Source organism: Argiope bruennichi, chromosome 10 (assembly GCF_947563725.1).
Source record: "Argiope bruennichi chromosome 10, qqArgBrue1.1, whole genome shotgun sequence".
Taxonomy (NCBI): Eukaryota; Metazoa; Arthropoda; class Arachnida; order Araneae; family Araneidae; genus Argiope; species Argiope bruennichi.
The window spans coordinates 7,417,884-7,445,109 of NC_079160.1; the positions used below are offsets into that span (position 1 = coordinate 7,417,884).

At 32.2% G+C, this 27,226-nt stretch overlaps 1 protein-coding gene across 1 annotated transcript in view; it reads left to right on the top strand.

Annotated features, from left to right (window-relative positions):
* LOC129989010 (FH1/FH2 domain-containing protein 3-like) overlaps positions 1-27,226 on the top strand; it is a 249,089-nt gene that overhangs the window by 146,393 nt on the left and 75,470 nt on the right. Inside the window, exon 6 of the mRNA XM_056097316.1 lies at positions 10,125-10,246. Within this exon, the coding sequence (XP_055953291.1) occupies positions 10,125-10,246 (122 nt within the window). The remainder of the gene's footprint in view (positions 1-10,124; positions 10,247-27,226) is intronic.

A 27,226-nucleotide genomic window follows, 5' to 3' on the forward strand; every position in this document is an offset into this window, starting at 1 on the left:
GGTCATTCGTTCTTGTTATCACCTGTGCGACTCTGTCGAAACCGGGACTTCCTAAACACATGTTCGAATTTTTCCTTTATAGTTTGGTTTAGTCATATTAACGTCCCGTTTTAAAGCAACACTAGGGCTATTTTGGAACATCGTCATTTTAAACCGCGATCAGCTGACGCTGGAGCTGCCCCCCCCCGCCCTCACCAAACTTCCACAGCACACCAGTGGGAGAACGTTTGGCCCCGACGGAATTAACTTAATTTTTCCTTATACTACAAAGCATCAAATACTCATTTTTGTGAAATATTTGATTAGGTAAAAGCGCAGACAAAAATTTTTTTAAGTGTTGTTCCATCACTTCCAAACCAAGGAGTTTTTGACTTTATATCTGCACTGGAGGAGTGGGAAGTGAATCCTGAAGTTATATACTATCTAGCAAAAGCGAAATCGATTTTTTTCTTCGATTAAATAAATATCTGTGTCCGGGAATCTAGGCTCGTTTTTTTTTTTTAATTTATTGCAAAACGTTTTACAAAAAATGAAGTATATATATATATATATATAACCAATCTAAAGTAAGAAAAAGTTTGAAAACGAAACTAAAATGAAAACGAAACAAAACAGTTTCGAAATCGCAACTAAAATTTATTACCTATTTAAACTAAAACCAAAAAGGAACTTCATAGTATTTAGAGAGCGCAATTGCAGCTACTTCTAAAACACAGATGAATTGATACAAAAGTATTAGAATCAAGTTAATAGGAAAAACAAAAACCAAATAAAAATTAAACCAAAAAAATTATTAAAAAATATTAAAAAAGAATCCGGCCTGAAGACTTTTTCAAGGGTCACCCTCAGGCAGGGATTCAAATAAAGGGATTTTTTCTGTGAGGACATACAGACATTAAGTCTAATAATGATTCCTCGTGACCCGAAAATCCCCCGAAATTATGCTCAAGAGATATACCATTTTAACAGAAAGGAAATACAAAATAACAAATTAGAAAAAAACCACAAAGTAAAAATACAATAAAAACAATAACAATAAAAACAAAAACAGCATTAAAATTAAAATTAAAATTAAAAACGAAAAGGCCAAGACATACCATCCTACAGTGAACGAAACTTTAAACAATCGATTGTGATTTCCTGTTTTTGAAAGTTAACGGTAAATTATGTAAACAGAGGTAGGCACCCAGCGCCATCTATTGAGTGATCCAATATGCAAGTAAATTTCTATTTTTATTTAAGCCAAAAGATTAATCCCAAACCATACCTTGTTTAATTAAAAAATTGACATTACAGTAATTTCTAGGAAAATCATTTTTAATTAAATTTTTAAGGAGGATATTTGATGCTTCAATATAAGAATTTTTATTATTGCAAACCCTTTTGATCCTGTTAACTTGTGAGAAAATAAGATTTTTGAAAATTTTAGAGTTTAGATTGGAATGGTAGTTACATAGTTTTGTTATTTTAAAGTTGAAATCATCCCTTTTATCGTATATACCAACTATTGTTTTATCATTAGCAATTTCGATTTTTAAATCTAGAAAGGTAGCCTCAAGTTGATTTATATTTGTATCTTTTAGAATTAAATCTTTTGGATAGCAATTAGTAATAATATTAGTATTGTCGAAGTTAATCAAAAGTAGGTCATCAATATATCTCCACCCGTTTATTAAATTATATTTAATTATTTTTTTCTCATAGTAATGCAGGAAAATATTAGCTAAAGCACTTGAGAAAGCTGTCCCCATTGGAATGCCCTTGACTTGTTTATAAAAATTAATACCATTAAACACGTAATTTTCAGTAATATTAAAATTACATAACTCAAGCCAGTTATTTTTAGGAATGATATTTTCATTTAAATATTCGTCATATATAAAAGTGCAGACCTTTATTAATTTTTCATGAGGTAGATTAGTGTATAAATTTTCGAAATCAAAAGTATTAAGTTTATTAATGTTGTTATCTTTAAGAAAATCCAATACTTCTTTGTTACTAGAAATAATAAAGTTGTCTTCATTTTTTATTTTGTCCAGGATAATTTTTAAGTATTTAAAGAAATGTTTACCCGTATAGTAATTATAACTACCAGTGCTACAGGTTACGAATCTGAATTTTAATGGATTTTTATGAAATTTAACTGTTGGGAATAAATAAGGATAGTTAAGAGAGCAAGTCTTAGTTTTGGTTTTTTTTGCGAAAGCTAGCATTCTTTTATCTAATTCCTTTTTCCCGGTGTTCTTTAACATATAAGTTGCATTAGAGTTATATTCATTAATTAAAAGTTCTTTATAATAATATTTACAAATTAAACAGAAATTATTTGCTGATTTATCTATTACTGTAATAACAAATTTTTCTTTTAAATTTTTTATTTCATTTTTTAATATTTTACTAAAATAAATCCCACGTTCTTTAGATCTCCGAAACCTTCCGGAATGGAAAGTGAGAATTTTAAAGGAAATTAAAATAAAATTGAATACTGATTTTGACAGATCTAAAGAACGTGGGATTTATTTTAGTAAAATATTAAAAAATGAAATAAAAAATTTAAAAGAAAAATTTGTTATTACAGTAATAGATAAATCAGCAAATAATTTCTGTTTAATTTGTAAATATTATTATAAAGAACTTTTAATTAATGAATATAACTCTAATGCAACTTATATGTTAAAGAACACCGGGAAAAAGGAATTAGATAAAAGAATGCTAGCTTTCGCAAAAAAAACCAAAACTAAGACTTGCTCTCTTAACTATCCTTATTTATTCCCAACAGTTAAATTTCATAAAAATCCATTAAAATTCAGATTCGTAACCTGTAGCACTGGTAGTTATAATTACTATACGGGTAAACATTTCTTTAAATACTTAAAAATTATCCTGGACAAAATAAAAAATGAAGACAACTTTATTATTTCTAGTAACAAAGAAGTATTGGATTTTCTTAAAGATAACAACATTAATAAACTTAATACTTTTGATTTCGAAAATTTATACACTAATCTACCTCATGAAAAATTAATAAATTTCTGCACTTTTATATATGACGAATATTTAAATGAAAATATCATTCCTAAAAATAACTGGCTTGAGTTATGTAATTTTAATATTACTGAAAATTACGTGTTTAATGGTATTAATTTTTATAAACAAGTCAAGGGCATTCCAATGGGGACAGCTTTCTCAAGTGCTTTAGCTAATATTTTCCTGCATTACTATGAGAAAAAAATAATTAAATATAATTTAATAAACGGGTGGAGATATATTGATGACCTACTTTTGATTAACTTCGACAATACTAATATTATTACTAATTGCTATCCAAAAGATTTAATTCTAAAAGATACAAATATAAATCAACTTGAGGCTACCTTTCTAGATTTAAAAATCGAAATTGCTAATGATAAAACAATAGTTGGTATATACGATAAAAGGGATGATTTCAACTTTAAAATAACAAAACTATGTAACTACCATTCCAATCTAAACTCTAAAATTTTCAAAAATCTTATTTTCTCACAAGTTAACAGGATCAAAAGGGTTTGCAATAATAAAAATTCTTATATTGAAGCATCAAATATCCTCCTTAAAAATTTAATTAAAAATGATTTTCCTAGAAATTACTGTAATGTCAATTTTTTAATTAAACAAGGTATGGTTTGGGATTAATCTTTTGGCTTAAATAAAAATAGAAATTTACTTGCATATTGGATCACTCAATAGATGGCGCTGGGTGCCTACCTCTGTTTACATAATTTACCGTTAACTTTCAAAAACAGGAAATCACAATCGATTGTTTAAAGTTTCGTTCACTGTAGGATGGTATGTCTTGGCCTTTTCGTTTTTAATTTTAATTTTAATTTTAATGCTGTTTTTGTTTTTATTGTTATTGTTTTTATTGTATTTTTACTTTGTGGTTTTTTTCTAATTTGTTATTTTGTATTTCCTTTCTGTTAAAATGGTATATCTCTTGGGCATAATTTCGGGGGATTTTCGGGTCACGAGGAATCATTATTAGACTTAATGTCTGTATGTCCTCACAGAAAAAATCCCTTTATTTGAATCCCTGCCTGAGGGTGACCCTTGAAAAAGTCTTCAGGCCGGATTCTTTTTTAATATTTTTTAATAATTTTTTTGGTTTAATTTTTATTTGGTTTTTGTTTTTCCTATTAACTTGATTCTAATACTTTTGTATATATATATATATATATATATATATATATATATATATATATATATATATATATATATATATATATATATATATATATATATATATATATATATATATATATATAAACAGAACAGACGAGCAGAGAATTAGTTCGTCAACGGATATGGTCTAAAATTTGATACATATCTGCTGTTCTGGTTAATCGTAGCGAGTTACAGATTGACATTTGGTGTGTGATCTCTACGCAAAAATTGTACATTGATATTGAATTTTGATAATCAGCAGGAAATCCTTCTGAATGCCCGTCCCGTAACTCAAAAACGGAAAAAGCTAGATACGTGACATTTAACAACAGTTGTAATAAAAGGCTTGAAGAGTTTTTTGAAATGTTTCGCCTGGATCCATCAAAGGATTGACTGTATGACGGTCTGCATTAGCTGATGAAAATGAAAACTTAAAAAAGCAAAAACCTGCATGAATGAAAATTTCAATTCGAAATTGGAGATCTGCCTCGAATTCTGAGTTAACGAGGCAAAGGGAAGAGAGTCTGGAATGCATATGCTGTTGTCTGCACTGCGCTACGGATGTAAACAGAAAACGCCGTGGTTTATAAGTGAAAAGAGCATTCTCAACTCTTTGTGAATTATATTCTCAAACATTTTTCCATTAAACGGAAAATGTATTTCTTTGTTTAATAGTAAAAATTGACAATAGTACACTAACAGTTTACTTTTGTAGAAGAACATGTCATCTCCTGTTGCTTCGTTACCACCGTCATTCCCAGAGCTCTTGTCCGTTTCGCATTCCACGCATTCTGATTTATGTGCCACTGATTACGAGAAAGTGTAAATGGCGCCATGCATATTAATATCATTGCCACCTCTTCATATCTGGCGTAATGGCAAACGACATATTTTTTCTCTCATAACAACACTCTTTAAGATCTTCATATAACACTCTTCATATTCCAACTTCCGTCGCTGTTCTCGGTTCTAAATCTTACATGGATCCAAAACCTAGAAACTAAAACGCTCAGAACGAGTGTTTATGACCACTTCTTTCTGCTTCTGAATGAGAAGAGATAAATACAGTTTTTGTTTGAAAAAACATCGTTTGTCGTGCTGTGAACGAAATCATCACACGGGGGAGGAAGAAGTCCCTGGGGTCTGCCGCGTCGGTGCTCTGACCTCGGCTGGCCACTCTCCAAGAAAAATAGTGCCCGATGCGCGTCGCTTCGTTTCCGCGCCATGTTTGTTGTGTTTATTTTGGTTTTGCTATCCAGTTTCAGCAGAAGCAAATCCTTTGTGCGCTAACGAGCTGGGAGTGCGAAACGGTGGGAGTTTCTTCTTGGGTTTCGAGCTTTTTTGATCGCTGTCTTGAGATCTTATAAACATTCGATAAAGTAGTTATCAGGCATTTTAGATTCGTCTTGTTGGTGATCACTTAATCGAATGAATGATTTGTGTGATATCCTTCTCATTTAGACCAAATTTTCGATCCTTTTGACGAGAATTATGAAACGTGAAAAAACTGAAAGCTTAATTATTAATTGAATCTCTGTTGACTATGAAAGAACATGTAACCATATTTTGGAGCAGCATGGCTGTGTTTATCTTATGCGCCAGTGAAATCTACCCGCCATTAAAGTTTTTGAAATCAAAATCAAAACATTTATAAATAGCTTAAAATGAAACTAGCAGCCTGATTATTCTGTCGAATGCGATTTTATTATCAATGATTTTCGCGCTGCTATCCCAGACATGTTTCCTGTAAAACTGGCTCTAGCTTTCGAGACAAAATGAACATTAAATTTCAATGGTAATATGTATGCAGCAGTTTAATATCAATAAAACTATCTCATCCAAAAATAATTATAAAACTATTGATCCAAAATCAATTTAATTATAAAGCATGATCAATATATAAATAAGAAAAAAAAATTAAGGAATCGCATGAAATTTATGTCAAATATGTGCTAAATAATTCAATTTAAAACTTTATTAATGAATAAAATAAAAAATAATAAATTTCAATACATTAAAATTGATCAATAGTAATTGTATACTAATTTATTAATGGTATGTTAAAATGTGATGAAGTTGGATGAAATCGATAGAATAAAATCTAAATAAATTGATTCAATTATTTCATAGAAAAGCACTTCTTCTATGATTTCCTTTCAAGTTTAGAAGGAGTTTTATGTTCGAAATTTCAGCAATAAATTGCCATCATATATGTGCCCAACCTACCTTAATATATTTTTTCTGTTATTTCTTTGATATCCCTGTTCCCTCATTAACGTAATCCAGATGGTTGCCAAACAAAATGTCCCTTTAGATTCTTACTAGAACAAAATTTTCGAACTTACTTTGTATCAGATTTTCTTCTATGTAGTTACCCAAAAACTTTTTAATAATTTATCTTACTTCTATCAATGAATTTACATTTAATAATATTTTCTATATCATTTCTGTTAAAGGTCATTTTTTTTCTGTAATCTTTTTGTGCCATTACTGTCGCTATGCCAGTAGAAAATTGACAATCCACAAATAGATCTCTTATGCTCCCCATTGTTTCTTTAAGTTTCCTAGAATTAGCTATATGGTGGTAAGGATAGCGATTGCAGAGAGGGAAAAAATCTGTGGTGGCACTGTCGATGAAAATCCTCCAATCTTCTTGTTCATATTCTATTTCCATTATGTAAAGAAGCTGCGAATATTGCTTCAATATACAGTACTCAAACTAAAGAATAAAAGAATTCTCTTCTTTGGTTCTGTAAACTGATATTTCAATATCAGGCTTTTAGATCCCCCCCCCCCTTTTTTTTTTCTAAAAATTCTTAACTTTGGATCTGAAGGCTAAATTCTCTTTTCAAAGTGCTCCTTAAAAAAGCTGTTCCATATTTATTTCCACTGTTGAATTCAAAGCTCTATGTATGTTCGACTTCTGGCAATGCCGTGAAAATTGGAGTAAGAATATCCTCATAGTGTCGTGCACGTATTTTTTTTAATCACGTTTCACATATTTTTTTTAAAGGATAACGCCTTTTACATTCTCAAGACTAAAGTTATCATCATCAACGACGCTAAAAGGTTCTCTTCTCCCCATGGGCACACAAAATTGTGAAGTTTTCATTATTTATTCTCTTGCCATAGACCCTCCATATAATTCGTGCGAGTCTTGTATGGAGCCCGAAATTTATCTTTAACCGAAGGTTTAGGTCACGTGATTGTAAGTGTCCGTTGATGTTTGTCTTATGGAATCTCTAACGTAACATTAATTATAAATAATAAAATGAAAAAATAACATTTCAGCGGTGTTATATTTGCAGACAGCACTGAAATGTGAAGAATGTGTATTATTTTAAAAAAATGGAACCAAATTAGCAAAATTAACATCAATTTTCAGCAGCCGCATAATATCTTCAAAACGTTTTTGACAATTGAAGAAATGTTATTTGTTTATTTTTTGAATAGCGCTGTGTTCTAACAATATTTATAAATTAATAAACTTATGGGAGCTAAGCAAAAAAAAACAAAAAAAAAAAACGTCACGCTATCCATTCCGAAGACTGTAGATTGTAGCTTTATAAAAAGAAACAAGTTTATTTTAAATTCATCACACAAAATATTGATTGTTTCTGAATTATTTGAAGGATGGTTTTTACATTGGCGAGCTGAAATTGTATTGAGATCGTATTCAAAACTACTTAACCAGACATAAGGATGTATCTGAAAAATGCCAACATGCGTTGCCAGTGTATATATATATATATATAGCGATTTGATACATATTACGGCTATAACTATTCAAAAGATATTGATTTATTCACCTGGACTATTATATTTTAGGCAAACAAAATTTCTGGGGTTTATATACTGGGTGGCACGTATGGATTAATGTGTGCAATGAAAATTTTTTGCTTAGGATTCTATTGGCGGGTACATAAGACATAGGTGTGAAAATAAACATAAAATATTGTTTATCAGCAGCAAGTATTTCTTTACAGCGGTTTTTACAACAATAATTGCAATAATCAATATATGCGTTTCAGTGTCAGTGAAGAAGTATTTATTTCATGTCAGAAGTCAGTATTTCAAAAATGCCCGGTATTTCATGCAGTCCCAAAGCATGTTCGAGCAATGATGCCTTGACATTTTCATACGTTTGTGCAAATTTAACGGCTGCCGTTGCGCCTTTGAGGGCCGCCGTGGTCTGGTGATAAAGTCTCAGCTTCTTACCTGGAAGGTGTGAAGTTCGAAACCTAATTCCACCGAAGAACTGTCATGTAAGAGGGTCTGGTGCACGATTGCTTTAAAACGAGTCGTTAATATAACTAAACTAAACTAAAACTTTCGCCTCAGTAAATCACATGCAAAAAATGCCCGCACAACGTGTAACCTGTTGAGTCTGCCATCATTTCACAAGAGTTCTGATTCAAATAGCATTCTCACAATATTTTGATAATTAGTTTTCAATAGATAAACTACATAATTTTGTTTTTTTTTTAGAAAGAAAAAGGAGATTGGTTTAAATTAGCAACGCATTCTTTTATTAATTCTAAAGTGGTCATTCTGGGATAGAAACCATTTCTAAACCTATTCTTAAAATAATTTCAGCATTCGCTTCTATATGGAGAAGAAATGGAAGTTGTCTGTCAAGTCCGCAACGCATTCTGAGGTCCATTTGCGTAGGAAATTATTGTAATCAACTGAAGTTAATTGGAATAAATGAGCGCTCGTCGAGCTCGCTTTTTTTCAGACCTGTCACATGAAGTTTCCTTATTTATTCGCATTTTCTGCCGGCCAAGAGCGAAAAGTAACAAAAGACCATCCCACACACAGCGACGCGAGCGGTGATTCATAAGATTTTGTTTCAATTCGCAATTTTTCAAGAAGCCGACCTTGGCTGCAAAATCAAAGTGCGTTTTACTCTTTAACTGATACATTGCTTGTTTTATTTCGCCAAGAAAAGAATGAGAAATCAAATATTCAGTTATAAGAACTTTTAAAGAAATGAAATAGTGTTGGTTTTTATATTTATCTTTTTAATTAAGTAATTTATATTATTTTTATAATTTTGCTGCTGATAGGATTATAAATCATTTCAATCACATAAGGCACTATATGTGTTTCATTTCTTTTATTATCATCTTTGCCATACTTTTATATTTTCCAAGGAATTCCTGTTTCATAATGAATTGAAATGTTTTAATTTGATAAAATTTGATGTAGATGCTGCATTTTTTTCAAAACATCTTGAAAATGTGTATAGGTGGTATATGAATAAAATATCGTGGCAATGTCAGGCTTTCTTGTAAAAAAACTTAACACTTAATTCATTTTTAACAAATCAATTTTGTTTCATTTCTTTCTGATTTAATTACTAACTTTCGCCAGTAGCAATTCTACAAACGATTCCTCTTCTTAATTCATAGCATAAAATAATAATTCCTTTCTTTTCTGTAAACAATGAATCATGGCATTTTTCTTTAAGAACCACATAGCTATAGAATAAATTTACAAATAAAATCTGCCAGTTTCACGTTTTCTTAAAAATAATTATTTTTCATATGCTAAAATAATTTAGATGCTTACTTCGCATTGATTAATCGTTTTCACAATTATGTTCAGCACAATTTTTTTAAAATTATTAGCTATATTTGTTTTAAATAAACATGTTCATATCAAAATTTAAGAATTCCCTAAACACAACTAAAAACACAAATGATTAGCAAACACAATTAAAACAGCACAGAAAATTTAGAAAACACAACCAAATGATTAAAATAATGAATTAAATAATTGAGCTGATTAATGGGCAACTCTTACTTAATAACGTTTTGTTGATGAAATGTATTTATGAGAACTTCTATTTCATTTCTTTCTTTTTTTTAAGCATATGGTAATCAATACTATAGCCATGGTTCCGTTTCTTTTCTTCGCAGTTAGATGACTGTACTTTGCAACTCTACAGATACAATGGGTGCGAAGGGGATTACGGGAATTACTTGGATCCAGAATCGACCATCGATGAACAGGCTGAAGATTTTGAGGATTTCCACAACAAGTAAGTCATCTTTCGTGATTTATTTAGAGTTATATGTCAACCATCTGAAAAAAAAAAATGAAATATTTCTGTGATTCTGAAGCAAGAAAGCAATTAAGAGCTCATAGCATTTTAACGAAAACAAAAAAAGTCGACTTTGCGCATTTCTTTTGATAATTTCTCATTTATTTAAAATTTAGACTACAGCAGCCGACTTTTTTGCTGCATTAGCTGATAATTTTACCAGATTTTTTTAATTGTTTAATGAATGTTATTTCTCAACGAAAAAAATATAAGGTTTACTATTTTTCCTAAAAATTATTAGTGCAAACTTTTTCCTTAAAAATAACAAACGAAATAACTTGCATTGCCACTTCGGTGCTATAATTCACCACTGTCCACGAAAACATTGCCCTAGTAATTTTTTCGTGAGGTATCACTTCAGAGAAACAATGGTTGCGAACAATAATTGGTCTAGCATAAGCGTCACTTCCGAAATGCTAGAGATCAACCTGCGTCACTTCTGAAAATTCCTTTGAATTCCTTTTTGACAGCCCATGTAGGAAGTCGTCACTAAAAATCCTCAAATTCGGATCAGGCCAGTCCATCCGGTTCCATCCAGTGTGGAACTCTCTAGGCGTCCCAACACGCAACAAAGAGTGCCATGGAAATCAACTCACGAGAAGCCATCATCCCGACTCCTCTCTTCAATTAGCCTCGCCCTTGCCGCAGCCCCCAGACGATAATTAACCCAGTGCCAATAAATTAACTCCAGAGGAGAGAGTATTTGCATCCTGTTACGCACATCCATCCCTCGGCAATAGGTTGAGGGAGGAAGTAGCTACTCTCCGTCATTCGATCACCCCTTTTGTTGTTTCCAGCCATGGATGAAATGGCCCGGATCAAGGCCAACTTGGAATGTCTCATTGAAACCCATTAGAATAATAAATCATCCTCCCTTTTGGCTGCTTTTATGTCTCGGAGTAATTCTTACTAAATAATCCTGTTTTCTTAACTGAATTCGAACGGCGCTATTCTACTCGTAAGGAAGGAGACAATCTGCCTTTTGCCCATCTGCTTGAGTCACAATAAGATTGGATTGCTTCTGAATTTGTCTACAATAAATGTTTAAAAAATTATTAGTTTTAAGAAACTCAACCAATTGCTGTTATCCTGCTCGGGTAATGAATCATAATACATAAGACTATTCTTTTAATTTTTTTAAAAAAGTTATTCTTAAATACAGGTCCTACCAAAGCTATATAAAGAGACGTTAATTTTGCTATCTTTGTTGCTCTACAGAGTGAGACAAAAACTTTTTTTAATGTCAATAATATGACTGGCGATGTATAAATATTATGATTTAGGGCTCCATATCGATATCAACGATATAAAATCCATATCGATAATAAATAGTAGATCGTTACAAACTTTTCAAATATACAAATTGTGCATGTCACAGATGATTTCTTTTAAGGAAGATAAAAGGCTCGTCAGCACAATTTCAAAATTCCACCTATTTCCGAATTTAATAAAAAGACTTTATTTAAAATACGAAACTATATAGGAACCACTTTGGCTCATTTTCGTTTTTGTTCAGACGATCTTCCCATACGGTTCAAGAATAAATCCACTTAATGTTTGGCATAGTATATTCTTCTTGGACATTGTGCCAGAAAGGCCTGCTCCACTGTCCAAAATACGATCGATTATGCACTGTTTCTCTTGTGAATTTCATTGCTCTAATGCTCAAGTGTAGTCTCCTGCCTTTTTATTCTCGACATTTTTAAAATCATAAAATAAATTTCAACGGATAAATCAGGCATACAGAAAATCCATTTTTGTAATATTATGTAAGGTAGCAAAAGGAAAGGGAGTCACTATGGGGGCCGTCTTTAGACAATCATTGTAAGTATATGAAAATCTTTCGGTCGAAACAGGATCCCCATATTCTTACATGTTAAAACTCTGGATACACAAGCAAAATTCAGGAGGGAAACTTAATTCAATGTTTTGCTTTCATGTTTCTTATCTCTTTTTATTAGTGGTTTCACCTTTTCCTGTATTGTCTAGGGCCGGTATTTTTTTATGCTGCATGTCCAATTCCATTGATATTTATGTTTCTTTTTATTCTGAAGATAACGTATCAATAAATAAAATGCTATCAGTTTTCGGGAGCTTTGTTCTACTAAGTGCTTGAAATAAATGAGTCTAAAAGATCTACAACAAACATTTCATTCAATTCCCTTAAACGAAATGATCCTCAAGGATTCATGAATTTATAAAACATTTTTTTATAGTCACCTTGCAATTCATTGTAAACTCCCCTTCTGCACTTTCATTCTTATATTGTCTTATTATAAGAATAATTTATTTTTGTATAGGGGCCCTTTTTTCAGTAGCTTCTTTTTCTTAAAAGAGCTACGCATCGACGAGAAAATTCTTTGGCATTTCTTTGAAAGACATCTAGAATGTAACAGCAGTATAATCCATTTATGGCCCTTAAAAGAAACACGTGTCCACGAGCATGATATAATGATGTCCACGAACATAATATAGTGACAATTTACGTGACAGCGACCATAACTGAGACAACTTAAATCGCGAATGGACCATCGCGTCCCATTAGGTTTCTGAGACTGCCAAACGAGAAACCGCACGATAACGCATCAAACCTAAAGAATTGTTGCAACTCAACAATGCTTTAGGCCTAATTTTGCATGCGAACCCCCAAATTGCAGAAAGAATGCCAGCCTAAAAAACTGTAAAAATTTTAGTTTTCCCTGCCATTCTTTCTGCATAAAAAAATTATTGATTTTTAATGTTTCTTTAAACTTTTGGACGTTCTCTATATCTTTGGTAATTTACATGATGAAATTCATTTTCGTAAGATTTGCACGATTTTTTCCCCACAACAGCGACATTTCATGATGCGTTATTTCTGACACAGTAATAGGAAATAAACGTCTGATACATAGTTGCAGATATTAGCAAATGCCGTAGTTCAGAACCGTTTGCTTTCAGTTTCATTTGAAAGTGCTTTCGCCTCGAATCGATTTCAACAGGTTGGTTGCACCCGATGTTACTGCCGATCCAAAGGCATTAACGCCAGCTCTGGAGTCGTCAGAAATACATTTTCTCACTGCAATTCAATTGTGGCATTAGTAAATTATCGGTGACATTCCACCCACACAAGTTCTGTATTTTCCCACATTGCTGCTTTTATTACTGCAAGATTCCCGAGCTCGTTATTATGTTTTTTCGTTCGGAAAGTGCGTTGAGGTGGGTTATCGCCCATTCAATCACGTGTTTTCTACCCCAAAGGGCAATGCGCCCGAGCACTATTCTGAGGATCATTACAGTTCACACCTCCCGATTCCTTTTATCACGATATTAACATGATAATGTTTATGATCTGAATGTTGCCAATGCTATATGATATAGAAATGGTTTAAAATATTCTAATACGGCCGGCCATTGCTGCTTGAGCTGCTAATTTTTGTGTAAAGTTACTTCTTAAATTGCAGATGATCACTAAGATTCACTTAAAAATCACTCACTAGATTCCCAATAAAAAATTAATTGAAGTATTATTGCTGTTCTTTAATCATTTTAGAATTTAATATTGTACAAAAATACATTAAAAAATCAACTTTTAATCTAAAAAAAATTAACTTTTCATTGATACAAAGGGTAAAAGTTTTCTCAAATTTTAATGAGAATTTTAAAAATTAAATATAATTTACAATAATACTTGTAATAACAATAATTCATATTATTTTAGAATTATAAGTAATTTTTTAAGAATAATGTAGACAGCCGAACCGAGCATCAAATAGTGTCAAGCTACGAAATTTCCGACTAGAGGCTCCGACGCTTATCTGGTATAAATTTTTATGCAATAATTTTTATCTAAGAAATTAAAAGGCATTTAGTTTATTTATTCTTTTTATACATTTACTTGCCGATTATAAAAGAAAGTAAGACACTCTATGCAGGGACCGATAGAGTCTGAAATTTGCTTAATTTAATACTATGATGGTTCGCGCACTTTAATTAATAGATCAAAATTCCCATTTTTGCGGATTAATTTGGATTAGATACTATCAGGAGTATCGAATATTCGGATGATTGGAAAAAGGCCATTTCTTAAGGGGGGGGGGAGGTCGAAAATGGCTCGATATATTAAGGACTACAAAAAAATCCTGTTATTTACGTTTTGCATTGTTGCATTTTGTATTAAAATATCACTTCTTGTTGTTACAAAGTTAAACTTTTGCAGTCTTTAAATTGGATTTTTATTTTTAAATCACAACAATTCCGATATTTAGCATTCTAAATAATTAGATCTCCAATCATATCAGTTATTTGAATAACTGGAGTTCTATTATCGTCATTTCAATCATTCGATCAATGAGTGTCCCATTGATTGACTAATTTGTACTTTTAAAAAAAATAATCAATTTGGAATAATTTAATCATTAGTTAATGAAAAATTATAAACAAATTTTTGATTTGCAATAAATAAAGTTTTAACAAAGACATTTCAACTGAGAAGTTATAAATTTGTAATTATTTAAATTCAAAATATATATTCTCAATTACTTCCACTTTTCTTACTTTTATAAGACGAAGTAAAAATAAAAAGAAGAAATGAGGTGAAAAGTTAAAATAAATGAGATGTAGAAAAATTATTGTGGTATTTATTTACATGAAAAAATGTATAACTTAATTTTTTAACTAAGTTTTTTTATTTATTTTTCAATGATGACTTGCGAAAAAATTTTCTGGTGATTTACCTAATTTCGCAAAAAATTCATGAATTCTATTTTCATCACTTGACTGCGTAGCAAATATTACTGATATGAAAAAATGGAGGAATGAGCATTCCTGACATGCGGTCTAAAAATCGAAGCGGAAGTTCTGAGATGCGAATGATCTAATGAGAAACAGATCTCGCAGCTTCAGCATTATTCTCCAGACATCACTTTAAAACACACGAGATTGTTTTCCCTAAACTTCAGTTAGCTAAATTCTTAAACTAGATTCATATACCGATTCGCCTTAAAAAAAAAAAAAAAAAAAAAAAAAAAAAACCCTTCATTTTCCTTCCCTTTTCCAAACCGATTTGACTGATTTGAAACAACTGGAGGAATAAACCGTTTCACCTCCAGGCATTCGAAATTTGAACTTAATCCTTCGAATTACACAATCGATTTCCTTTAAAAACTCCGCTTTTTCTCTTCCAAGAAGTAGCACGCTGGCCGAAAAGCATCACCTGCACGGAATGCGTCCGGCCGTTACTCTCCACAGTTCGTCATCTCCTTTCGAGGAAAAAAATAATCCTAAAAAAAGAGGGAGGGGGAGACAGAGAACCGTAAATTGACCCTGCTGAGCTATTGCTATTAAAAGCATTTCCCAAACAGTATCGCCATATTGGCCTGTTTAAGGATAAATTCAGACATTTGTGACCTTTTTTTAAAAAACCTTCGATTTGAAAAAATTTTAACCTCTTCCTTCTCTTTCCTTAATTTAGTTTCATTTAATTCCAAAGTTTTAGAATTATTTTAAACTTAATTTGGCTGTTTTTTCATTATAAATATACTATTGAAATAGCCGCACTCATCGTCTTTATTTTAATGTATGTATTCAGAATCCTATTTATTTTTCTATGCTTCATAGAGAAGCACTTGCAGAAGCATGGGAAGAAGCACTTTTTTTATTATCATTCCTTTAATGTTTTTAGATTAAGTGTTTACAGTTTTTAAATTCCTAATTTGCTTTTCTATGCTTTAAGATTGAACGCTTACATTTTGTTAAATTCTCAATAATGTTTTTAACCTTTAAATTTGTAATTTATCATCCAGTGTTTTTATAACTACGCTGTTTTTTGCACGCTCTTTATTATTTGTTTGGAAATTATTCATGTGCGTTTTTATTAAAAAATATTTTAGTCTGTTTTCTTTATTATTGATTTCTCTCTCTCTCTCTCTCTCTCTCTGTATATATATATATATATATATATATATATATATATATATATATATATATATAGAAAGAGAGAGAGAGGGATAAATTCAATAATACAGCGATAAATGGAAAGCGTACCTCGGAGATATGAAGAAAGTTTAAAAATAATGAATAGAACAAAAATGTCAAAGTTAGATTCTAGTATAAAACAAAACCAAGGTCTCGATTTATTATAGGACGCGAAGAAAAAGGCATTCTTCCATTTTTATGTAAACTCAGGTTTATTTCAAAAGCACAGTATAAAAAAAGAACAAGAACAATTGTAAATTTATATATTGCCTGTTTTATACTTGGCATCTCTTTTTTTCTTCGATCTTGCCTCTTCTGAGAGTGTTTTTCGACATTTTCGAGTGTTTTCAGACATTTGTAAAATTCAGGCATTTCTGAATATCATCTTCATATCAGCCCGAGAATTTTATGGATGTCTATTTGTTGTAGTTCATTGTGAATAATGAGGCATAATTACGAATTTTTTAAAAATTAATTACAAAATTTTGTTTCATTTTATTTTGCTCATCGTGGGCAGAGATCTGGAATAGAATGAAAGAATCTGGATCTGGAATAGAATCAATAAATAAAAAAATGAAATAAAAAAATAAATAAGTGTGCAAAAAAATAAATTATTCAACCATAAAAAGATAAACAAGAAAATGATATATCAGGTTATATATATTTACAAATTATATGGATGTATTAAATAAAAAGATAATTTTAAAATTCAAAGTAGAGTTTTACAATTTTCAAAATATAATTCAATCGTTCATTATAGAATCGGATAATTACTCAATCGAAAACAAACAAGCAGATCTAAATGTTGAATAACAGTACATTTGAAAGTTCCTCCTGGAACAAGTACAAATCATAAAAACTTAAAAATAATTGTTGGTAAAATATGAATTATAATATTAATAGATTTCATGCAATTCAAATATACTTGAAAGAAAATTTCCTCTCACAAACAGACGTTTATATTTCATACTAATCAGTTTTCTTTATACTAGACAAAAGCTGCAACTGAAATATTATTTTCTTTGCATTAGATTTTATAACATTCTTTCTCGTTATTGACCTTCATAAAATTGGGAAAACATTCTTGATCTACATTTCAGTTAAGCTTTTGTAACTTTGTTTACTGACAAGAAAAAAATTCAAGTCTTATTGAACACATCTTGTAGCATTTTTTAAGTAAGAATGAAAATGTAACTATTAATCATTTTATATCTGCAAATTTCCTGCAAAATAAGAATTTGTTTAAACTCAAAATTCTAGTTGAGATTATACAAATAGCTTACTACTTTAACCCTTTAGGTACATTTGACATATCAGAATGTAATGCATTTTTTGAATTTATGTTTCATTTTTTTTGTAGTATTAAATACTCTAAGTTGTCTCAATGTCATGAATAATATGAAATAAATGAATCTTTGCATAAAATCTACTGCTTTTAAATGTCTAAAAAATTGTGCTGCAAATGCAAAAAAAAAAAAAAAAAAAAAAAAAAAATGTACTCAAAGGGTTAAAAGTTTTGATACATTGGAAGACCTTTTTAAATGCAACTCCAGAAGCGGAAATAAAGTCCTCGCGAATTACAGAGCTGTTTGTTTAGGATTGCCATATTGTAAAATGTTCGTCCCCACCTCATGTCAATAGTTCCTAAATTGAGAAGGCCGCAGCGCTGATTTTCGTCGTTTCGCAAATACTTGAATATTCTTGTAAAAAAAAAATGGTTTGTCATGTCGGATGTCGATGGAGACAGCCAAATATCTGACAAGATACGAGCCAAGAGAATCCGTGTATGTCGAAAATCAACGTCATAGCCTTCTCTGAATTTAGGAGGTGTTGCTCTTACACTCAAGGTCATAATTTACGAAGAGTTGCTTTAGTAGTTGAGTAAGAATTGGAGTATTTCACATTACTACGAGCAAAGAAAGTATGGCAACTCGTTACTTGTGGCAATGGGTGAAATATATCGTACATACTTGAGGTTTTGATTCGATTTTTGCATGTGTATTAATGCATATTTGTGGAAAAAAAGGGAGCCGCTCAACTTTATTCTGCTGTCTAACGCCGTATATGGAAAGGGAAAGTACCTTTTTAAAACTAACAATGTATGCTAACAAATTATGTACATAAATTTTCCCCTAAGGGAGTGTCTACATATTTAAAATTGTATGAATTTTAAAATTATTTGCATCTTAGATGCCATTTGATTTTTTAACACTTGAAAGCTTCTGTTGTCGAGGAATTTATTTATGATACACACCATAATCACATCAAAAGTGATCTGTAGATGTAGATCCTGTTTTTAGGATCTCCATAGGGCTACTAAAGCTTTTCGCATGTCCAAGGAAGCTCCTCATGTGCATGATTCGGAGCTCTGGGAGACGGCAACTTACAAATTTTTTATCGAATGCCGTGCCACCGCGCCAGCGCATCGTCCAGTGACTGACCAACCAAATATAATCGGAAAGCGTGAAACGGGTAGAAGAGTCCGTGACCTTCTGAAACCGGGATGCATGAAGCGTTATGGAAGAAAGAACCTGCTTTAATTTGTGTGCTTTGAGAATTTGTTTACAAGGTGGTCGTTTTTTGCGGATTCATTCGCTCGCTCCATTCATAAAAGAAGAGCCATCACAGATGTCTGAAGACATTTTCATCAATTTCCCCGTCAAAAAAAAAAAAACTATAAAAATGGTTTTAAACTATAAATCTCAAACCATTATAGCCAAAAAAAGTAATGGATGGATTTTGTCATTTAATTGAATCGGTTGTAAATTCATCTGTCTGTTCTTATGTGTGCGTGAACGTGATTATTTGAAAACACTTGAAAGAGCAAAAATGAAAACACTAGAAAAATGAAATTCGAATTTAGTTTACTCCAAGATTGTAGATTCGACCCGAGTTTTCCAGCGTAAAGAGATCCAACCTTTTCATTATCCTTCGAGACGCCTCGGGCCACTGTGGCCTTGGTAGTAAGGTATCGGCTTCGGAACCGGAGGTTTTAAGTTCAAGACTCGATTCGACCGAAGAAACGTTGTGTAAGCGGATCAGGTGGAAAGTTACATCCGGCGGGGTCAAACGTTCTCCCGCTGATGTGGAGTGGAAGTTTGGAGAGAAGGGTTCCAGCTCAGGTGTCGACATCGCCATCTGACCGCGGCTCACAATGATGAGGTCCGTCCCAAAATAGCCCTAATGTTACTTTAAAATGGGACGTCAATATATCTAAACTAAGCGAGCCGCATCGTGTTTGCGAAAATGTCGAGCGAAGATCCCCCATTTCTGATTTTGATAGCTGGCCAGTTTTCCTCACAGAAGGTGGTCGCCAACTATTTCGAGTTCTAGGGGAGTTTAAAAATTATTATTAGATTTATTACCAAATAAATGAATTTGTAGTGAATGTAAATTTTGTGAAAATAATAGCAATTTATCAAATACACTTGTTCAGTTTATTTCATTACCTTCACTTTTTAATTACAATATTTATGGTCATCGAACATCTGCTTAAATAAAATTGCTTGCGTACAGTCGTCAACAACAACAACAACAAAAAAATGGGACACCTTTGTCACTTTGTTATTCATTATCGCATTATCATAAAATGAGTGTCGAATGGAAATGGATTAAAGATATGTGAGATTGTTGAAATATTCAAACTGATTACGTCTGACATTATAGACGTAACATGGTTCATTAACTACTTTCTCGAAATTTTTTATTATGGAAATCGAGATTTTTTTAATAATTCGATTCAGCAGGTCTTCTTAGGCATGTGTATCAAATTTCGTTCTAAAACTCGTAGCAGTTCTTAAGATATACTTTAATTTGTTTCTGAAAACTCCACCCAAAAAGAGCCAATCTACCGAGGACCGTATATCAAGTAAGTTTCAGCCTGTTAATAGAAAAATAAGACTCCTTTCGCGTTTTAAACCAGGAATTTCGGAGGAGTAAACGACACGCCTCAGATTTATACTTAATATTGGTATTTTTTTTTTATTTATTTAAACATCGAAACATTTTTTCTTACTTTTAAAGTTAATTCATCGTTTAATCCTTTTTAGTTCATCCCGTCAATAAATAACATATATTTTAATTTTAATGACAAATGAAATATGTTATTTAATCCATTTTTTTTTCTTCTTAAAAAGTCAATGATTAGGGAAATGCGGATGCAGTACAGACATTTTAAGTCAATGAAATTATCTGTGTATATTGAAAATATGGACTTTTATTTTAGAGGAAACAATTGTTAGCCGGATAGACGATTAATTAAGGTTACTACTGTAAGCCCCTATAAAAATGATTGAGTGCTGGATATTCTTTCTCTTTGATTACAACTAATGTTGTAATAAAAAAAAAGTGTTCCATTTTGTTGTTGTCAACTGTACGTGAATGTCACAAGCCATGAGTCACCACTGATTCAAAAATAAAGGTTGAAATTCCATTAAAAAAAACTTTAATTTACCGCTCAATATTTCATACATTTCTCATTCAATGATAAATTTAGATTTCTCCTTCAATGATAAATTAAATAGCATTAGCCATGAATCATGTTCGGTCATTGTTGTGCACTCTCGAATTTGAACGCGCATCGATTCCAGAAAGCCAAGCACGACTTACCATATCTCATCCATGAATAAACAAGTCCACTTTGAAGGCCTGCACTAAAGAGTTTCGCTTTCTCGTATGCGAAAGAACAGAATTTTGGTCGTCAAAAAAAAAAAAAAAAAACCTACCTAGAGAAAAACACCATGTTTAGATGTTTGAAATTTGGTTTACGAGGGGAAAGGCTTCTCGGAAAATGATTGCAATAATTTTTCCGTTGGAATTCAAGGAACGAAAGATGGAGACTAATCATATTATAATGGTGTTATTTTACAATTTCAATTGGTCATTATTCCGAAGAAAGAGATGAAACCCATTTCCCGATTTCCCAAACCGCACACCTTTACGCTCGCGAACACTGCCTTCGATGTGTCTCGGGGGATAAGAGGAATTCCCCCCCCCCCCCCATCCTCTTCTTCTAATTTAACACATAGAAATCATTCGGAATTGCTGAACAGATCCTATTTTGGACAGATTCAAAATTAATTATATATATTCACAAAGAATCTTTTCTGTGAAAAAGGATACTCTCTGACACTTTTGCTAAATAGTGACCTTCATACGATACAAATTTAAGTAGAATTTGAAAATTATTGCTTGAATTTAAAAGAAAAGTTCATATGAGAAATGTAAGGCCCGATGAGTAACCAAGTATATTCTTTGTACAAATGCGCGAAAATAAATTCATATGAGTAAGCAATACTGATAATGCTTCCAAATAAAGCGATGCAAATAAAAAGCTAAGCATAAAAGTAAAGTTATAAGCGTATATAAATTTAGTTCTCGTTACTTTCTTATCCTCCATAAGGCGGACTCTCAGATTAATTGAACGCAGGCGCTCTGAATCCATCAATGTGTGGCAGACACCCAAGCATCACATTTTTACTTCTTACCGAAATATGCTTCGGCAAGCGAGCAGTGCGGCGAAGATAATGTTTGTTTGTTTTCATCTTTATGAAGGGAGGTGCTATCGCGGAGAAAGCACCGAATATTCCAAGGTAGGAGTGAAATCTTCGAAGGTCAATCAGGCGCACGCACCCTGCCCTTTTTTAAACGAGGCCCGCAGCCGGTCGCCAATTACCGACGCGCTTCTGGTGATTCACACCGCGCGCGTTTTTTGCGGAAAAATTCCGACTGCGTGGGTTTCAGTTCGAGGTGCTCGTCCTTGCGCTGCTTGCTTCCTTGTGGGCTCTCGTGCGCATGCGCACAGAAGAAGGAAAGAAAGTTGTGACGAGATGAGTGTATGCTTAGCAAAAATACACCTTTCTTGAAAGAACACTCATTTAAAAATGATTGAAAGCAAACAAATTTTAACAAATATGCATTAGAGACGCTGATTAAAAGCAATTGTCCGCTCACCACTTCCTCGTAAACAACGGCTGGTGGAATAGATTACGAAGGAAGCGTCCGTAATTTCCCTGCACATTGAACGCTAAAAAGCACGCTTACCTTCTATTCGTTCCCGATTGGCTGTTGACAAAGATTATATATACTCCTATTCCTTTTTGGATTTCAGTTCTCTCCGTTTTTGCCTGGCATGACACCCTTCTTTGGCCAGTTTTGATGAACCGCGGTTACCTGGTGGTAAGGTCTCGGCTTCGAAACCAGAGGGCTTCAGGTTCGAGACCCGATTCCACCGGAGAACCGTCATGTAAGTGGGTCTGATGCATGTTAAAACCGTCGTGGCCAAACGTCCTCCTGCTGATGTGAAGTCTAAGTTTGGAGAAGGGGGTGCCAGCTCAGGTGCCGTCCTCGCTATCTGACCGCGGTTCAAAATGACGAGGTAAATCCACAATAGTCCTAGTGTTGCTTTCAAACGGGACGTTAATATAACTAATCTTGGGTGATTTTGACTCACTTCCCTTATACAAAATGCATACTTTTTCCCTATCTCCCCCTTTTTTTATATTCCTTTATTCTCCCCAGTTCTTCAATATTGTTATGTCATTTGTCTTTTTATTTCCTTTAGCAAATAATATCTTACATAACTGCATATATTTTGTATTTTACTTCAACCTTATTAGGTTCGGAAGTTAAGAACTTCGATTCCAAGTACTTCGCAACAACAATCTTCCAAAACCGCTTCTTGCGTCTTTATTTCACTGGGTGCCTTTTTCACTCGAAGGTGAGCACAGCAAATAGTTTTTTCTTTTATTTTCTACTATTCGTAGAACCGATCCTCGACGATTCGGCAGCTTTGTGGGCTAAAAAATTTTGATTACCCTGAGCATCATTTTTAATCTCCACCCATCACAAAGTAAAATGTCCGAATTTCTTTTCTGGTCCCTTTCATTTCCTATCAACAGAATGTCAAAGTATCATCTATAGTTAAAATTTAGTTTCATTCATTCTAAATCTAAACTGATAAATTGTAAGACTATTTGTTGTGCAGGCGATCCGAATTAAAGAGTTGTTGAAAGTAAAATCGGACTCTCGGAAGTCCGGTCTGAATCACAATCGAGTTTTGTTCACTCTCTTGATAATACGATTTCCAATTTAGAAAGAAATCATAGTTTGGACGATTTCTACGATATTAATGATTTGATTAAAATCGAAAATGCTTCAAATCCTTCTGCCTAATATTGTGAGCAAAAAGCAATTTTTCTTTAGATTTTAATTTTAATGGCTGTGACACTCATTCCACTGGACAACGGCAAATCGAATCATTTTGCAGCTAAAGGTACAAGGCCCCTCTTTTAAAAACTGGGTTATTTCATTTCACATTTCAGCACTTTATTAGCTAAAGTTGCTTCTTAATGATTTATTTTAATTAACATTTTTAATCACTTTTTAATATATTTATCTTTTTTTTTTATTTATTTTTTAAAATGCATCTCATTGTTAAAAGTCACTGAAGTAATAAAATTATTGAAAAACTAATTGTAATTGTTAGTGAATGATTTCTTTCATTAAAAATATAAATATTTAATTACCATGACAGACAGAATTAAGTTCCAAAAATAAAATTGGAATTATTATTTAACAGGAATCTGCCAAATAGATTAACCAGTTGGCAGATGTTTATATAGCCATGTTATATTTACGGCACAAACACTATTATGCATAATATTTTATAGTTAAAGAAACGCCCTATATGCATAATATTTTATAGTTATTTGAGAATTTGCCTAATAGCATTTTTCATCATCCTTCCTGAGGCCGCCCTTCATTCCAGCGGTCCTAGTCTGCGACACAGGAAATCCGCCTCTGCCTTCAGACCGAGCACCGCTCGCCGCATTCAGATATTTCTGCCATGCTCAAAGGCACCTTAAAAAAAAAAAATCGATTTTTTAATTTTAGTCTAATAAAATAGCGTTCATTTTACTAATGACACAGATGTATAATTTGTTTAGGTGTGAAAAGTTGAAAATTTATAAATATAATGTAATAATGAATCTAACAGGAGCTCCTCCCTTCTCTCAAAACACGTTTTCTTCAGATTTTGGTACGTACAGAACGCTTTCTATTCTTTGTCATTGAATGGAATTTTAAATAACAATATTCACAAACATTTTGCATCTGTTAAACACATTTTTATCTTGCCTGCGTAATAAATTTAAACTTTTGAAGCCATTTGTTATGTAAAATATCATATACATATATTACATTTTCGAGTTAAACGGCATTCATTTTTTGTTGTGAAATTTTTATTATTAGCGTATTTAATTAAAAGTGAGTCCACTGCCATTATTAAATCTCTGCTCATTTATGAAGCTCATTTTGGAGTGATTTCATTCAGAACCTTCTAAACGTACCGATGTGTGGTCACGAAAATGACAACACACATTCGATTTGCTATTATCCCTTTCTCCGTCCTTTCCTGTCCACGAACATTTCTCCCAGCGGTCCTCTGTTTTTCGCCGCATTAGGACAAACAAATAAAGTTTCAAAGTGTCGAAGAATGCTTAAAGCGCGTTACGGCAGCCCTGCAGAAGTTTCACTTGAACGTGCTAGAGGCGTTAAAGACGACGAAGAGGTTAAAAAAAAAACAATTACTTTGGGAAATAAATATTTGTCTACTGTTAGAATAAACCATGCTTACTGTATATTCTAAATTTTCTATCAGATATTAAATTTTATTTGCGAATCAATCCCCTTTATTTAAAACTAAAATTCCGGCCATTTTGATTGTGGGGAACGTCGTGTTAGACGAGCAGGCTCGCTATTGGAAATCTCCGGCAAATGGTTCTGTGTCTTGCAGTGATGTAGGGAGAAATGGCGACTCAGAAAGGAACAACAAAGCAGTGATGTTTAATAAGTCCCACTTTCTTGTGAATGGAAAGTTGTTGCAATTACTTTTTGCGAAAAATCAGCTATCAGTTTGTACAGGCTTTAGCTTCTTATTTTTCATCCTCACCCATCAGCTAAAATATAGCTCCCCCCCCCCTTAGAAATCGAAACCACTTTCTGAGAAGAGTACAAAATTTGATTCTGATTTGTCGTTTCTGCACAAGAGGCACGCACTTACTCAGAATATTTCTCATTTATTTTTGTAAAGTGCATCTGCATCTCTGATCTTTTACGATCGAGAGTTTATGACTTCTTAAAACTTTTCGTTCATGCGTGGACTCGACAATTTTAAAATATATTCAGAAAAAAATGGATCATTTAAAAAAAAATAAAAAATTTTTTTGAACCACTATGAATGACACTGCTTATTTTGAACTACATTGCACAACTGTTGCATTGAAAGGGTTGGGTATTATTCATTTATTTCACAAATTATCTGCTCATTGAATGAATTTATTATGTTCAAAAATTTGGCTACTGTAGTTAAAAATAGTAAGCTGTTTGAATTTTTTTAAAGTAAAATGTGTTATATATTAAATAATGGTTCGTTAAAATTGTTTAAATATTATTATAAGTAAAACTTTACTCCCATTTTTTTCGTTTAAATGCATCTTTTTCTCTAGTGGCTCTCATTTTTGAGCCTCATTTTACTTTATATGAAATTTTTGATGGATGGAATTTTTATTCGAATGTCAGCTTTGAATGAGCCTAATTATATGGCATAAAAAACAACATTGTTGTATTTTTAAATCGTTGGCGTGATTTAAAAGTCGCCAATGGTGCGTGTTGCCGCCAGACGTACTTCCGTTCTTTCCCATGTAATTAACGCATTCCTGTTGAGGGATCACTCCACCTTTTGGAGATAAGGTTCAATGGTTTCCAAGCGTGGTTGGCTCTGCCAGAGGAACACCTGTTAGCTGACTCAGTTGTGCTGGTTGCTTGGTTCCATTTCTTTTAACCTATATATTTGTGGTTATAGAGAATATGAATATGTTTTATCTGTTACCTAATCCTAATTATTGTTAAGCTTCTTTGCAATCTATTACTTCTGAGTTCTGATACTGGAAAACTGAGTTAATTCTCATTCATTGGCAATTCGGATTTTTTTTCCTCTGCATTCAATACGAACTCAAAAGTATTTCTATCTCTATAAGTTTTTTTCATTAATTGAATGTATCCATGGTGCCAACCAAGATATTAAGTGAAATTTTTAAGACCTTTCATTCACTCTAGGACTAATAATATATACAAAAATATATATTATATCTAATAATACCTATATATATACCTAAATAATATATACAATGAAAAAAAAAAGACTATTTCTCAATTACAAACACACACACACACTCGGTACACCTTAATTGTAAATTAGTAATAGAAGTTTTGTTGTACAATTAATTTATTGCCAATTCCGTAAATTTGCTTAAATTACTGGCTTATTTACTGAAATTTTTATTTATTATTAATTTTGTTATTATCACTTTTTAATCAGCATTATTGACTTTTTATATATTAATTATATATTTATTAATATTTGAACTATAAATTAAGTTTTTTACAAGCTTTTTCTCTTGTTCCACCCATTGTTTCTGATTGCAAATTGATTCGTTGTCCAATTAAAATGATTAAAATTCTTTCCCTTTTCGTAAGCTGTAGCAAAAAAGGTAAAGAAATAAACAACGACGGTTCTGGATTGTGAAATTTTATTTTTAATATCAGATTATTACAAACCTATTGTACGGTTTCTTTTGGTATAAAGCAACAATATTACAACAATATACAACATCAATTTGGTATATTACAACAATGGATCAGCCCTCTGTTCTCATAACTTTGTACATGCTTTTTCGCCTCTGGAGCAATTCATCAACGCCTCTCTGCATTGTTTCATCGTAACCTTCGTGGACTTGACTGATAGATTGTTACTTCAACATATCATTTCGAGACTGTCGTACGAGAGTTGGACGGACATATTCTGCGCGGGAAGCAATTGAAGGCGACCCTGGACTGATTTCTGCGAGGGAACTCATTTTATTACTCTGTTCTTGACCTCCACGTGATACTCGGATGCATGTT